Raw genomic sequence first — 15971 nt, 5'->3', positions numbered from 1 at the left:
GATGTAATGAATTACGATAGTTTTGTTAATCGTAATATTACTAATTAACACTTGCGCCATATATATCAGGAAGTCCAGATCTTCATTGTCAGGTCATTTGGCGAACGTTCATGACGCACTGCATCTGTCATAACGTAACTTATGGCCCTTGTATTTAGTTACAGGGCCATTTTTCAATCTAAATATAATACATTTCGTACGATTGAAGATTTAATGACTTTTAATATCGTCGCTGTTAAATTTTATATCACTGTTATATTTTAATATCTTTGAGATTTGTTCTAATTAACTAAATTTTATTCAATTACTAGTTATTTAGTAGTTCAGACAAATAAAGTATTGAAATTGTCGATAAAAACAATATGCCGTCATAGCTATTTAAATGTGATTAACATTATAAAGTAAAAAAACTAGGACACTTTTTAACATCAATTTATTGTGTAGCGACGAAAATCTGGCGACTCGAGAAGACCATCAGTACAAGACTTGGAAGGTCTTATCAATAAGCCTTCGACGCCTCTGAGACCGACTGGCAATGATGGTCCACCAGTCATCGTTGATGCTCCAGAGAGCAACTCCGCCGTCGAAGGTGACATTAAAATTTTTCATTATTTTCTTCTACTAATTATGGGCGTCACAGCCATGTTTTGCTTTAATAATTCATTACCTCTTATGTTTTCTTCCAATTTGCACAGAATACCTTACCAATATGGCCGTTGTATCGTCGAGCTTTTTGACATTTTGACATCATTTTGATTATTAACATAACAAGCACAATTACGACATTTTAAAACCATGACATAAATATTTTAAAATAATGTTTTAGATCACAATTACAAAGCTTATATCTTTATTTCAAATTATGACAAATGGTACTGATTTATAGCACAGACTAACAACCTTCAAGAATACAGAATACGTCAAAATAGTCAAAAAGCTAACATAATGATCAACTAGCTTTCTATCGCTTGGAATTAAAATATCAAAAGTGAATAGTCTATGTGTTCTTCCAGACTATCCCCTACGTCTATGCCAAATTTTGTCGTCATCCGTTCAGCAGTTTAGGCTACAAACTCTAACAAACACCAATTCTTCCATCCACCTAAAATTTCATTTATAATAATAGTAAGATTATAGATTTTCCTTCACACTGATAATTACCTCCGAAAAGTTAAGTTACATGGACAGCCTACCATTTCTAACAAAAAGCTAATTTTACTATCTCTACCTTTCGTCAACCAATTAAAAAGATACGGTCATATTATTCATTTCTTGACGCAGTGCCAAATGACGCTAGAAAAATTCCTACACCTGAAATCTCAGTTGTGATAAAATAACACATTGTAAAAGAAAATTAGATAAACCGCATCTTTAAAAAGAACATCAAAGTAGAGGAAATATAAATGAACTCATTTAAATAACAATTTTTGAAAAAAATGTCTCCGTTATTACTATAGATAACGCAGCCAGGAGCATAAACGTACCTCGAAGGTATTTTAAAAGCAAAAAATAAATGTGGAGATAAAGATGTCACTTTTTACTATGATAAACTCACATTACCACAGCTGCTATTATTACAAATAGCACACCCACTACTCAAAATGTGTGATTATCAGTTGGAGACATTCTATTTTTTTTTATAACATAAGGTGGCAAACGAGCAAGCGGCCACCTGATTCCGCCAATATGGCGAAGCGACTGCTGCCCATAGACATCCGCAATTGCAGATGCGTTGCTCCCCTTACCGTGGAGAAGGAGACACACATAAAGAGGATATTTTCCCTTCCTATGCATCTCCTCCAACGTCAAATCCACTTAGCCTTCCCATCTTCTCCTCATAAGAAAAGGGTGGTAAAGAGTAAGGGACTTAAATTAGGCCTCCGGCACCACACTCATCAGACGAAACACGGAATTGCTTCCATCTCACGCCTGTGTGGTCGTGGTGTTACACCGGGCGTGCCGACCCATTCGTGCTGAGATGTCAACTGATAATCTTAATTCTGCAATAAAACGTCTATATCCAAATTTATCTTATAAACAATCACTTCTGTTAGTTCAGATTAAGCTAGTGCAATATTGCTTACCATCATTATTTTAAAATTACCTTTTTCTGGGAACAGATCAAGTTGGTTACCTCTCCATTTTGGTGGAGGGTAAACCGCCGCCGACATTCAAGTTCTACAAGGGAGTGACAGAAATTATCGAAGGAGGCCGTTTCAAGTACATCACAGAAGGAGATACGGGTCGTATTACATTGTGTATGAGAAAAGTAAAGCCCAACGATGAGGGTAAATACAAGGTTGTTGTTAGCAATATCCACGGTGAAGACTCGGCTGAAATGCAACTTTATGTATCCGGTAAGTTTATTTACGCTAAAAGACTTACGTACCAGACACAATTCGTAATCCGAATAAAAAATGTCAATTGTTATTTAAGTAATTTAAAAGATTATTTCTATAATATATCTGAAAAAACCTGCTATATTATACAATGATTCAAATTTGGTTGTATTATAAATTATAATTATGTGATTAAAAGTCTGGTACGAATTTGTGTATTAATAGATGCCAGTGGTATGGACTTCAGAGCTTTGCTCAAAAAGCGGAAATACCAAAAATGGGGTGAGAAGAATGACGAGCCTGATTGGGGTGACCTCAAAGAAGTTGAGAAACCAATTCCACCTCTAAAGAAAGTTGAAAAGGTAAGTCTTCTAGAAATACGTACGAAATATGGATACCTTAGTGCTAAGAAAAATAAGGGACTGAATGGCCCTTATTAGCAAAGCGAAGGTGGTGATATAAATTCTTAAATAAACATTAAAATGGAGAACTGGCAGATTATTTTTCAGTTTTAGAACTCCATTAAATGAGAGAGATAAACAGAAAAATATCGGCCGGATCTTATAAACAGAAAGTTAAATAAAATCTTAAATGTATTTTTAAACTATTACAAATAAAAACTAATATAATAATTAAATTCCGAACCTTAACTAGTAGAGCTTCCAAATTAGATTGTGTTTAACCAATGTTTACAGTTTCCGATTGCAATGATTTGCAACCCACAGTTAAATTATGCCTCTTTCAATTGTCGATGTTGTTGATATCATAAAAATTCATGTGCGATGCAATACCGAATCAATTACGTGCTCGTTGGTACATTCTTAATTTTATACTGCGGCTTTTTTTTTCTCTTCAAATTATGTCCATAAAATGTAAGCTCAAGTAAACATCGAATGCATCATGTTACAAATTGATCCATAGGGATTAGAGACCGGTTACTTCGAAGACGATGGCTTCATTGTGGTCGTCTCAGAAGGAGTCGAGATCTATAGATTCCCGGCTGATAGACGCAGAAACTCTTCAAACTGGTCCTGGGTTAAGGTCCTCGAAAATCATTGTTCATTCCGCATTACAACATTCAAACTTACACATTTTACCTATATTTTATTCTTATGACTATTGAAAACCTCTTTGAGTGCACTTTTAAAACGACACAAATACGTTTTTATGACAACGTCAATGTCTGTAATTTCAAAATACTATTTTGGCACAATAGTGATTTCTTGGAAAATTCAACGAAAATGGCAGGATGGTTGTTTAAAAAATTAATATATCACTTCAACGTTAGTACTATCTCTTCTGTAATTAACTGTACGTGTACTTTTAGCTGTTACAATGCTCAGATATATACACACCACATAGCTTACTGACATAATGGCTTGGTGTCATATTTTCAAGTATTTGAAGTGTCACATATAAAGAGTACATCATCATTATTTATTATAAATTCTAGGGCATTTATCAAATAAGGAGACGTATGTCTCTTCCCGAAATAATACCCGATTGGCCCGCATTGATGGAGGCTGTGAAATCAAAGGTTCGATAAAATGAACGAATAAAAACAAACCTAAAAATACAATAGACTCATACTCTTTTAAAATAATGAGACAAATAAATTGCATTTAACGTAGTAACTATTATCTTTCTACTTTTAAACCTTATTTTAAAAGGGTATAAGATCTATTTTAAAACATGGAATGATTTAAATAAAACGATGAATAACAAATAAACTAAATTTGTCCTCTAAAGTTGATTTTATTTACGAAGTAAACTTGTAAACCGAGCTTTGCCAAGAATATTTGTATCTGTGTATTGGTGTATACCATTATTTACATAGTAAATGGAGTCAATTTAGAGCGATTTAAATAAAAATGGCTAAATAATGAAGTTTTAAATAACTCGCACAGTTTTTGTATCACCACCTCATTTCACGTTTCTTTTTAACTTCATTTTAAGGGAATGTAAGTGGAATGAAATGTAATATTTATTGTCTCTTGCGTTGTTGTCCGTTTTGTTTACAGGTTTATCTGTGACGTCGGATTGAGGAGCTTCTGTCACGTCATTTTTTTTTCAAATATTATTTCTGTTCTCATTTTAACACGTTCCGTGCCACTGACTCGATTGTAGAGTCCGCTTTTATTTAAAAAAAACGTGGCATAGAACATGTTTAATCATTATTTCTTCCGGTGCATCCGGTGTTTGCCAGATTTTGGAATTTTTGACAATTTATTGTGCTAATTAATTGAATTATTAATACAATTGTAGATGATAGTTATTTTTAGTTCAAATAGATTATTAAAACTTGATTTAGTTATAAATTAGTGGGACTAAAATGAATGAAGCCGTTAAGGTTTTCTACTAAAATTAGGATAGTAATTTTAGTTCAAATTAATCACTAATAAGTACCAACACAAGTCTATAAATTGTAAAGAAAGAAAAGTCACTAAGAGTTATGGATGTTTTATAGAAATCGCATAGTAGACGGACGTCTCTGGCAGAACTGATTCCGGATTGGCCGGTACTGCACAAGTGCAAAAGAAAGGAGGTTTGACAACGAGCGTTTCTTCGTCTAAGACGACACAGTGCATTTCGTGTTGTATGCAAATTATTGTCGCACAGAGAAATATTTCACGAAACACGTAAACTTTTTGTCTAGAAAAAGTAGAAAATGCCTTATCCTATACATTAAAAAATGTTACTAGTATTATTGAATAAAAAAATCATAATAACTATGCGTATGAAGTTCGGAGCAAATATAAAAAATGTGAATAGGACATAATACAGTAGAACCTCGATAAGCTGAAGTCCAAGAGAAACACAAAATATTTCAAATTATAGAGGTTTTATGTTATCAAAGGTCTATGTTGTAGAGGATTTGGGCTCTGATGGGAAGGGAACATATTATTTTTTGAAGTTATAGAGGTTTTTAAGTGACCGAGGTTTTAGTTATGGAGGTTCTAGTGTATATCAAGGACAGATTTTTTAATTTAAATAATCAAAAATCGATTTGAAAAAAATCTCTTAAGCAAGCTTCTGTTGGTTAGATACTTAATGCTTTTTTTTAGGTTTTTGTCAAATTCTTTGCGGCTAATTCAAAGTTTAACTTCTACGGAATAAATCGATCAGAGGCATATTTTCTGCTTTATCTAGTATTATTTATGGAGAAATGTACACTTGTTCCGTTGTATAAATAGCACAATATTGTTCCCAAACTTATTCTATATGTCAGTATTGCAAAAACTTTTTCAGCACATGAACGAAGATATTTTCAGTAGTAGCACAGAGCACAGGTCACATTGATGCACAGATATAAATGTATAAGAATTTTATTATGTCAAATGCCAAAAACGATGGAATTCAAAAAAAATGTTTAATTTGAGATTTTGGTCTGATTTTTTCATCGTTTTTGGTTTGTAATTCACCATTATGTAGTAATTCAAATCGTTACAATTTAAGCACGTCTATTACAATGACGAAATTCCAATTTCTGTACAGAAGCATGGGTTTTGAATTGAGGGGTGATGATGACGAATGGCTGATGTATCTAACGCCTCGGTACCCCACGTCGATTTCATTGAATGTGCGTTTGAATCGTTGAGGTTAAAAATTGAGGGTATTTTCGTCAGCACTGGCAGCTTTTGGTCTGAAGAGCACATTTGTTTATCGCACACGAAGATCCTTTAATCTTTATAGTTTAATTCATTGGTCACTGACATTGTTTTCAGAAACCTGAATCTTTCTTGAAGCCCCTTGTTGATCAATCCGCGAAGGAGGGTAAAGATAAAAAGGTGACATTTGAAGCCATTTTCACGAAGCCAAATGCTAAGCCCAAGTGGTTCTTCCGTAAGGATGTAAGTATCTTCTATATTTAAACGTTAGTAACATTTCTATGCATTTAATATTTTACTAATTATACTTTTTGTAAAGGAACTTTTCCCGGGCTCTAAGTATAAGATGACAAATGAAGGAGACTCTTACAAATTGATCATCATGAATCCTAAAGTAGAAGATACGGGCAAGATTACAATTGAAATTGGTGGCGTTACAAGTACTGCCTTCTTGCAAGTCGATGAACCAGACCCGACGTATACCTTCACAAAACATTTGAAGAAAACTCTTACTGGATACACGAAACACGAAGTGGTTCTGGAGTGTGCGGTATCCAACAGCCTGGCTATCGTATCTTGGTGGAAGGGTGAAAAGAAATTGGAAGACAGTGATGAATTCCAGACTTCCAAAGATCTATCAGGCGTTTGCAGATTAATTATAAAGGCAGCGAAATTAGAAGACGCCGGTAAATACATGTGCAAAATAGAGAAACAACCAGACAAGACTGAAAGTGAAGTTAAGATTATCGGTGAGTTCATGAAGCTTAACATTTGATAGAAAAACTGATAACATTACTTTTTAAATAACTTTCTATTACTCATGTTTCCTTTACAGAATATCCTTACAAATTCACCAAGGTACTCAAGTCGCAGCAGGCTATAGAAAAGGATACCATCACCTTACTTTGTGAACTTGATGATGCCATGGGTGATGTTAAATGGTTAGTCAAACATTTCTTATATTAAGTATTAAAATTTGCAAGAAATAATAAATGTAATACTTGTTTATTATTAATATTTCTCAGGTTCAAGAACGACCAGCCACTGAAGGCTGACAAACGTGTCTCGATTGTCAAGGAGGGTCGTAAACGTAAAGTGGTTATCAAAGACGCCAAGGTTACTGATGCTGGCAACTTCAAATGCGTCAGTAACGCTGATGAGACTGCGTGCGAATTGATCGTCAAATGTGAGATTTTTTCTACGTTATATTGTAGTCTTATTTTTATTTCACTTTTACTAATATTTTACAAATTTCGTTGCAGACTCGAATCGCTTCAACAAGAAGTTGAAGGATACCGAAGCAGTTGAAAGAGACAAGGTGGTGCTTGAGGTGGAATTGCAGGACCAGACTGCAGAGGCCGTTTGGTCCTTCAACGGTGCACCCATTGTACCGGATGAGAGGTACATTTGAAACTACCTATGTGTAGATACTTTAGCCATAAATTCGTACAATTTTACTAAACATTCTATTATTGAATGATTATTAAAATCAATTTTAATAATCATACTATTATATTTGGTACATTTTTCATACTCTGATTAATAATACCCTAATCTCAACAGAATCGAAATTAAGAACCTGGGCGGTGGAAAGCATCAACTTATCTTCAATAGGCTAGAGATGGAAGATGACGGCGAAATCCTTTGTGAATCCGGAAAACTGACATCATCATGCAAACTTACAGTTAAAAAGGGAGAATCGAAGCCATCCATTGAATGTCCTGATGAGTTTAATGGACCCGCAGGACATCCCTTCGTTATTGAAGTGCCGTACAAAAGTAAGAGAATATTAACATTCTAAAAACAGAATGTTAAGGATAAATATTTTCAACTTATAAATGTACTATAAAAATTGTCCTTTACAGTTTCAGGCACACGTCAAACTCCAATTGAGGCTAAATTATTCAAGGATGGTAAAGCCCTACCAGCTAAAGAAGTTGAGGTAGTTGTAGAACAGGAGAAAATCCTTTTCAAACTCAAAAAGCCAACGAGAGAAGGATCTGGCAAATACCAGATCAAACTGTCCAATGCTCAAGGAGAAGATTCCAAGGATGTTACCATTATCATGCAGAGTGCGCCAACGCCACCACAAGATGTTGAGGTCTCGGAAGTATTCCAGACATCTTGTGTTGTTGCATGGAAAGTCCCACAAGATGATGGTGGATCACCAATTATCAAATATGTCATTGAAAGACAGGTAAGAATATACGTATTCTAAGATCCTTACAGTAGTTGTCAACAGTTCTCTCTATTTTCTATAAAATGGTAAAGGGTTTTTTTAACAATTTTACAATGTAAACTTTTACAGGATCTGTCGCTGAAAGCTGGATGGGACAACGTTGCTGAAGTCGCGCACGGACAACCCACTAAATACAAGGTTGAAGATCTTATAGCAAAGAAAACATACAAATTCAGAATTCGGGCTGTTAATAAAATTGGATCAAGTGAACCTGGAACCTTCGGCAAGCCTGTTCTCGCCAAGGATCCATGGGGTAAGTAACTAACTACAAGTGCCTTAAAAGTTTCTCTTTTATATTTATCTTACGATGTTATTTGATATTTATTTAAATCTGGGATCCTACTATCGTTATCCTTATTTCTAATACTTTTGTAGATGAACCGTCGAAGCCAAAGGGCGTAGAACTGAAGGATTGGGACAAAGACCACGCTGACCTTAAATGGCAAAAGCCTGACAACGATGGTGGAGCACCGATCACTGGCTACGTCATTGAGTATAAGGTACGTTCAGCTTCTCTTAATTTTTTCGATTAAGTCTGAGGAACAAGATAAAGAATAATGTCACTTTTTAGGAGAAATTTGGCAAAGACTGGGTAAAGGGCAAGGAAGTGGATGGCGATTGCCTAGAAGCAACTCAAGACGGACTTAAAGAGGGATGCACGTATGAGTTCAGAGTCCGTGCCATTAACAAGGCAGGTCCTGGTGAACCTAGCGACAGCACAAAGCCGATTGTTGCTAAGTGCAGATTTGGTAAGTACCGCGATTTTGAATGTAAATATCTGTAATAATTTTCTTATAGCCGAATTTTGAAACGAAACTCTAACACTTTGTCTCGTAACCGTCGCTTACAATCTCTTAGAAGTCAATATTTCAATGAAATTTGGAGTTAACTGACGCATATTATGGATGTTGTTTTAACATTTGACCATTTATTTATTTCAGTCAAACCATATATCATTGGAGAAGGTCTTCAGAGTATGATTATCAAAAAGGGACAAGTCATTTCCTTTGATATTAAATACGGTGGCGAGCCCGAACCGGAGGTTAGATGGATGCATGGGGAAGAGGTAAATATTTCGTCTATAATTTTGTCATGTCATTTAAATACAATCACAAAAACTGTTCATATTTCACTAATCATTTTTTACAATATTCAAATTGAATTTCGTAAAGTTGTAAAGTACTGATTGTGTTTACATTAAAATTATATTTTAATTGGTTTAATTATTTAAAAAAAATAATATTGTTTTTATTTTCTCCAAAAAAGAAACGTGGCAAGCCGTACAGGGAACAGGTTAGCTGGGTGATATCGATGTTGCATTTCATAAATGTTTTTAAAAACTTCTTTCACACGTTCTACTTTACACTATCATGTGGCTAACTTAACTACAGACACTATTTTACTGTTATATCTCAGTTGTGCCTTATTGAATGAGAAGGAATATTTACTCCTACGTACCAAATATATGTTTTTTTTCAATAACGCATAACTGGCAACAAAAACTCGCAAGAGACGCGATCATTAACATTTTACATACAATATAAAAGCTTTCGATGTTGTACCAACACTTTGTTCTAAAAAATATGTGTACTTGTGTACGCACATATGAGGTTATACTTTTATTTGCGGAACGAAAAGTGTTTAATACAAATAACGCCGTAAAATTACGTTGTTATTTGTAACTTTTAAATGGTCAACGAAAATTAAATTAGCAATATGATTAACTAACATTATCAAGGACGGACGCTAAAAGAAGTATGACCTCAAACTCAATGTCAAACGTCACCAATGCGCAAAGAAAACATGACAAGCACATGGTGGTAGGTCACGCACATTACGAAAGATGACCATTCAGTCGAATTTTGTTTTATTATTGTCTCTATATCTTAATAACAATATTACATTTTCAACAACGTGACATTATTCAATAAATGTCTACAATTTCTAACTAAATCTATATGTATGTATTTATTGTTTTAACACTCGATGTTGTGATTCATCGCAAACGGTTTTTCATGGTTTATTTCATATTTTATTGACTCTACTAGACATTCATCATAATAAATGAAATGTACCATGAAAAATTAAATGCGACGTACGGTTTATATCTTTCTTATACATTTGTTAATTATAGGAAATTCGTGACGATGGAGAACGTATCACCATCGACAAATATGAGAGGAACACCGTACTAACTGTAAGAAAAACTACTCGTATTGACAGTGGAAAATACAAATTGGTTCTTACCAACTCGTCTGGTACTTGCGAAAGCATTGCTGATGTGGTTGTTCTCGGTAAGGATGCAAAAATAAACTTCTTTCTAATCTATGTTAATTTTCACTTCACTGGGCATTAATCACTTGTTTATATTCCAGACAAACCTAACCGACCGAATGGACCAATTGAAGTTGTTGAGATTCGCGCTGAAAAAGCAACTGTCAAATGGCAAAAGCCTGATGACTGGCAAGGGTCAGATATTACCGGATACACCCTTGAGAAAATGGATTTGGTAGGTTTATTTGAATTATATATAGGCAAACTTGTTTTCCTTGTGTTTGTTTTATATAATATCATGTATGATTGGTAACCGTCGAAAGCACATTTTAAAGAAGGAACATGTTTAAACTCTTAAAGAAAAATGGTAAGAGACTGTTTTTAAATGCTGATATTACGGTTTCAGGATACTGGCAACTGGGTACCATGTGGCGAATGTGGTCCAGAACCTACAGAGTTCACGATCAAGGGTCTGACACCAAATCACAAGTACAAGTTTAGAGTTCGAGCAGTTAACAAGGAGGGTGAATCAGAGCCCTTGGAAACTGATGGAGCCATTGTTGCAAGGAATCCTTACGGTTTGTTTCTAATTTATTTGAATTATTACGGGTAATAATGTTTTAACAACAATGGCTTGCCAAAAATCGCGCTGGGCGCTAGTTTCTATACATCAGGGTTAACGTGTGTAGGTTTAATCTAAAATGTAATTTAAAAAGTCAGTTTTTCATTATGAAACCCTTGATGTTTGCCTCATTTCCTGGTTTTTGCATTTTATATCTAGTTTTTGGTAAAATCAAGTTGTAAGATCGTCTAAATACAAATTGAACGCAACCAAAGACAGCTGTCATCCTGTCTATATACTCTTTGCCTCGAACGCTGTCACTTTCATGCTGTTTGTGTTTTTGTTTACAAACAAGATATTTAAAAATTTTGGGCGCGGAAATAATGAAAATGAATTTCATTAATTGTTTTCTTTTTAATCAGACCCACCGAAAGCTCCCGGAAAACCGAATATCGTCGATTATGACAACATGTCGGTTACTCTACAATGGGAACCTCCAAGTGATAACGGAGGTAGACCGGTACTGGGCTACGTGATCGAAATGAAAGACAAATTCACTGCTGATTGGATAGAGGTAAGCTATTAATAAAGCTTTTTAAAATTAGTATTCAGTTTATGCAAATTTCTACATAAGTTTTACCTTTGAACTTAGAAGAATTAACCAACACAAATATACCCTCAATTATTTTTTTTTAACAGAAATTACTTTCTCTGACAAATATTACTACTACTATATGATGATAACAATATTGTCACATTATTAGAAAACTTTTTATTTGTAAAAACTTGACAAAGAATTTGGCAGATTGGACAAATCAGATCACTTACATTTTAAAAGATTTAAAGGATTGAATATTTACTATAACTGTTTATACCTCTTCAGGTTGGTAAACTAACAGAGCCCAAAACGGAGTACAAGGTTGAGGGGCTCAAGGAAAAGATGATCTACCAGTTCCGAGTGAAGGCTTACAACAAGGCTGGTGTGGGTGATGCTTCACAGCCAACTGAAAACCACCTCTGCAAGCATAGGAACTGTAAGTACCAATTGTTTAGTAATAGCTGTTGGCCATTACTCCGACATGAATTAAAAATCAGGCAAATAGCTTATGTGTTATTCCTGACTATGTTCATTTGATCATTCATTCATCCTTTCATCTAAACTTTTGCATTTATAATATTAGTGATTAGTAATATTTATGTGCTCTCTCGTGTCGGAAGCCAAGACCCACTTTGGGTCGCTGCGCCAACGCAGTAAGTAAGTAAGTAATATTTATAGAACTCTGTCTTAGTTAGGCTCAACCTTCACAATACTTTTCTATTTGTATTTATTTATGTGTCTTTAATTATTGTGTATAAGAATTTATAACAGCATATTATTATACAGGGCAGTTTTATAATCATAGTAATAATGTTTCTTGTTATTTATAATAATGCTATTAAATCTTAATTTACAGTGAAACCTCGCATTGAGCGCAGTACATTCAAGTCTGTCATCATCAAGGCTGGTCGTACACACAAATGGTCAGTGGATGTGATTGGTGAACCTCCACCGGAGACCACTTGGTAAGTTGATAACCAGTATAAGTTATATGCTCAACTAATTTTTTAAATATATTTATAAGTAATATGAGTTTTTAAAATATTAATACATAATTCTATCCTTCATTACAACTATTACAAACTATATTGTAAAATAGATTAACTATGTTAATACTGGCTATTGCCTGTGACTGTCCATGTGGATTAAAAAAAAGCAAGTAATCCATGTGTTCTTCTAAACTTTGCTCTATCATTTATATCATTGCATAGAGGTCCATTCAGCCGTTTAGGCGGCAAACTCTAACAAACATCCATCCATCGGAAAACTCGCATTTATAATATTAGTTTGATTTCTGAATTGTGACCAGATATTGGATTAATATTGCTATTTTTATGCTTACTAAGTTAAGATTTCTGAAATCTCAAAAATTTAACCTTATCTCATACCTCCAGACGATTGAGAGTAACACCTATAATTCTACCAGTGTGACCTTGATTTACAAATTATAATTTTATTTTACTTTATTTGTTTTATTTTATTTTATTATACTATAATCTTTTACAAACAGTTTCAAAAAGTTTTAGCATACTATTCAATCTATATTTGTCACTTCCAGGTCATGGCGTGAGAACATAAAACTAGTTAATACCGAGCGTATTAAGATTGAGAATAAAGAGTACCACACCGACTTCACGATAGTGAATGCGGTGCGACGAGACACTGGAAAATACACGCTGCGTGCTGAGAACTGCAATGGCTTTGATGAGGAGACTGTCGAGTTGACAGTACTGAGCAAGCCAAGCGCACCTAAAGGTATTTTGGTTAATTATACTTATAATGAGATAGATTTCCCATGACTCCGTCTGTGAGGAACTAGTAATTACTAAAGTAGCCTATGTGTTCTTCTAGACTTCTCTATATCTGTGTAAAATTTCATCCAGATCCATTTAACTGGTTAAGAGACACCAACATCCATCTTAACTTTCGCATATTTGTAACATTACTAGCTGTTCCTGTGCGATTTCATAAGCATATAATTATTTTATTGTTTACATGTGTCAAATTGTCAATTGCAAATGTCAAAATGACATGACATGACAAAACTTAGCAATCATGCTTCCTTGATGTTGGCAGCTTATGGTCTCTTTCCCACATTAGAGTTTTTACCCAAAATATTTATCCCCGAAGTATAATGGCGTGAAAATATATAGCCTAAAGCGTGACGTAAGTGTAAGGCTTTTTATTAAAAAAGAGTTATTCAAAAGTATGCTGTAATTGCTGACATCTTAGGCAATAAAGATGTGTGTGTTTACGCTTTATTATAATAGTATAGATTTCCATTTATATTTATTGAAAATTACAACAATAAAAAAATAAATTATTAGTAATAATTTATTATTTGATATTTAATATTTAATATTTAATAGAAAATGGTTTAAAGCATTGAATTCTTGGTAGCTTATATTATTATTATTTTAAACTAATAGTATTATTAAATACATTTAGATTCTATTTAGAGATTCTGTTTCTTGTATTAAGGATTATAAAATATATAATCCAAGAAACAATGTCTAGAAATATTGTTATTTCTTGTTTGTGTTTAAATTGTTTGTCTCTTTCCAGGACCATTGGAAGTAACTGACGTGCACGCGGAGGGCTGCAAGGTGAAATGGGAGAAACCGGAGGACGACGGCGGTTCTCCTGTCAAGGAGTACGAGCTGGAGAAGATGGACCTCGCGACTGGCAAGTGGGTCCGTGTTGGAAGGTAAGGCTTGTCATTATTGTTTTTTTTTTTAAATTAAATCTAGGTTTATTAAGTACTAGTTAAGCACAGCAAATTGAGTTACGGCGAATGACAGTAGTACCGTATTTTAAGCTGTGCTGTGATGATTTTTTTTTATTTTGTAATTCAACTATGTTTTATTGTTGAATAGTGGAAATGAAATAGAGATGAACTAGGCCATAAATATAGGTATTGGGAACTTGTATTTGTTTATTCCAATAATTGTCAAAACGTAGATATTTATTATTATGAGAAATGGAATATTAACAACCATGTAGTCTATTTTTTATTATATGGTTATCACCGCTTAGTGTGTGTTCCTTAGCATTTTGTAGGGTAGTCGCAAACTTCTCGATTTGTGTAGTACATGTTATATTTATCGTATTTCAGAGTGGCAGGTGACAAGAAGCCACTGGAGATGGAGGTGACAGGTCTGGAGCCTGGCCACCAGTACAAGTTCCGCGTCACCGCCGTCAATGACGAGGGAGATTCGGAGCCTCTGGAGACAGAGCGCGCGGTACTCGCTAAGAACCCATACGGTTAGTAAATTATAGAAAAAAATACATTAAAAGACATTTATTTTCATTTTCTGACTACTGGTCTAAGAACGCGTACGCACTTTGACTAAACTATCGCACAACTGTTTAGTCTCGCTTTGATTCCTATGAGCTTATATGGAGCGCACACTATTGGATTTTTAGTTGTGCAACTAAACAGTTGAATTGACTGCAAAACAATCGACAATCGCACAACTGTTGTGCGATAGTTTAGTCAAAGGTTTACGCTCGCTCTAAATGTAAAATAGTCATTAATTTTTTTACAGATAATAGACATTATAATTTTGGAACTTGTATCTGAAAAAATACATTTTTGTAGCGTAACCAAGAATGTAATTTCTAAGGGCGATTCAATCAGCTAGATAGTCTAGGCTAGGTCCAAAGGGCAACTATCCACTCTAATTATTTAGTCGAAGTGATACATCTATGGTACACAATTTAGATACCCGGGGGGGAGTGGGGGAGGGGACTGTCCTTTGTCCACGTCCATAATTTTTATATAACGTAATAATTTACTCGCAGTATTTTTACATCAATTTTACTTTTTTTGATTCCCTAAGGGTAGGGATAGGGGGATACTGTCTTTTACCACGTATCTGATGCTGATGTAATAATGCAGATGTATCGGACAAGCCTGGTAACGTGGAGGTAGCAGACCACGACAACCAGAGTGCTGATATCAAGTGGGAGCCTCCTGCGAATGATGGAGGCGCTCCCATACTCAAGTACATCATACAGAAGAAACCTAAGGGCGGTGACTGGGAGACTGCAGCTGAGGTAAGAACATGACATAAATATAACTTAAAAACACTAGTTTTTGTAGTACTAGAAAGATTTCTCTGACGGTTATTTATATTTCTTGAGTTGAAGCGATACCTCGTTTCACAAAATTTTCTTCAAGATAAGGATGGGAAAGGAAGTGCTTTTGACATTGTTGGGGAGGCACAGGAAAGGGAAATATTCTCTCCTTGTGCGTTCCTTCGTCGAGTATATGTAGGCAACGCATCTGCTGCTGATGTCTATGGACAGCGATGGTTTCGCTATTTTAGCGAATTCAGTTGGCTGTTTG

The 15971-nt window shown here is 34.6% G+C and overlaps 1 protein-coding gene across 8 annotated transcripts in view; it reads left to right on the top strand.

Annotated features, from left to right (window-relative positions):
• LOC106111340 (twitchin) overlaps positions 1-15971 on the top strand; it is a 76014-nt gene that overhangs the window by 6780 nt on the left and 53263 nt on the right. For 5 of the 8 annotated variants that reach the window (XM_013293371.1, XM_013293370.1, XM_013293367.1 and 2 more), the window contains 25 exons: positions 445-589; positions 2121-2357; positions 2565-2701; positions 6065-6190; positions 6267-6696; positions 6783-6888; positions 6973-7133; positions 7210-7348; positions 7511-7725; positions 7813-8144; positions 8256-8439; positions 8562-8686; positions 8758-8935; positions 9128-9252; positions 9453-9479; positions 10321-10480; positions 10562-10695; positions 10867-11038; positions 11445-11596; positions 11906-12056; positions 12477-12585; positions 13179-13375; positions 14186-14327; positions 14736-14884; positions 15522-15679. In XM_013293371.1, coding sequence (XP_013148825.1) covers positions 445-589; positions 2121-2357; positions 2565-2701; positions 6065-6190; positions 6267-6696; positions 6783-6888; positions 6973-7133; positions 7210-7348; positions 7511-7725; positions 7813-8144; positions 8256-8439; positions 8562-8686; positions 8758-8935; positions 9128-9252; positions 9453-9479; positions 10321-10480; positions 10562-10695; positions 10867-11038; positions 11445-11596; positions 11906-12056; positions 12477-12585; positions 13179-13375; positions 14186-14327; positions 14736-14884; positions 15522-15679 — 4191 coding nt within the window. The remainder of the gene's footprint in view (positions 1-444; positions 590-2120; positions 2358-2564; positions 2702-6064; positions 6191-6266; positions 6697-6782; positions 6889-6972; positions 7134-7209; positions 7349-7510; positions 7726-7812; positions 8145-8255; positions 8440-8561; positions 8687-8757; positions 8936-9127; positions 9253-9452; positions 9480-10320; positions 10481-10561; positions 10696-10866; positions 11039-11444; positions 11597-11905; positions 12057-12476; positions 12586-13178; positions 13376-14185; positions 14328-14735; positions 14885-15521; positions 15680-15971) is intronic. The other 3 variants (XM_013293373.1, XM_013293368.1, XM_013293372.1) reach the window with 1 other exon arrangement.

Source organism: Papilio polytes, unplaced genomic scaffold (assembly GCF_000836215.1).
Source record: "Papilio polytes unplaced genomic scaffold, Ppol_1.0 DF824169.1, whole genome shotgun sequence".
In the NCBI taxonomy this organism is placed as follows: domain Eukaryota; kingdom Metazoa; phylum Arthropoda; class Insecta; order Lepidoptera; family Papilionidae; genus Papilio; species Papilio polytes.
This window is presented reverse-complemented; position numbering and strand designations above follow the sequence as displayed.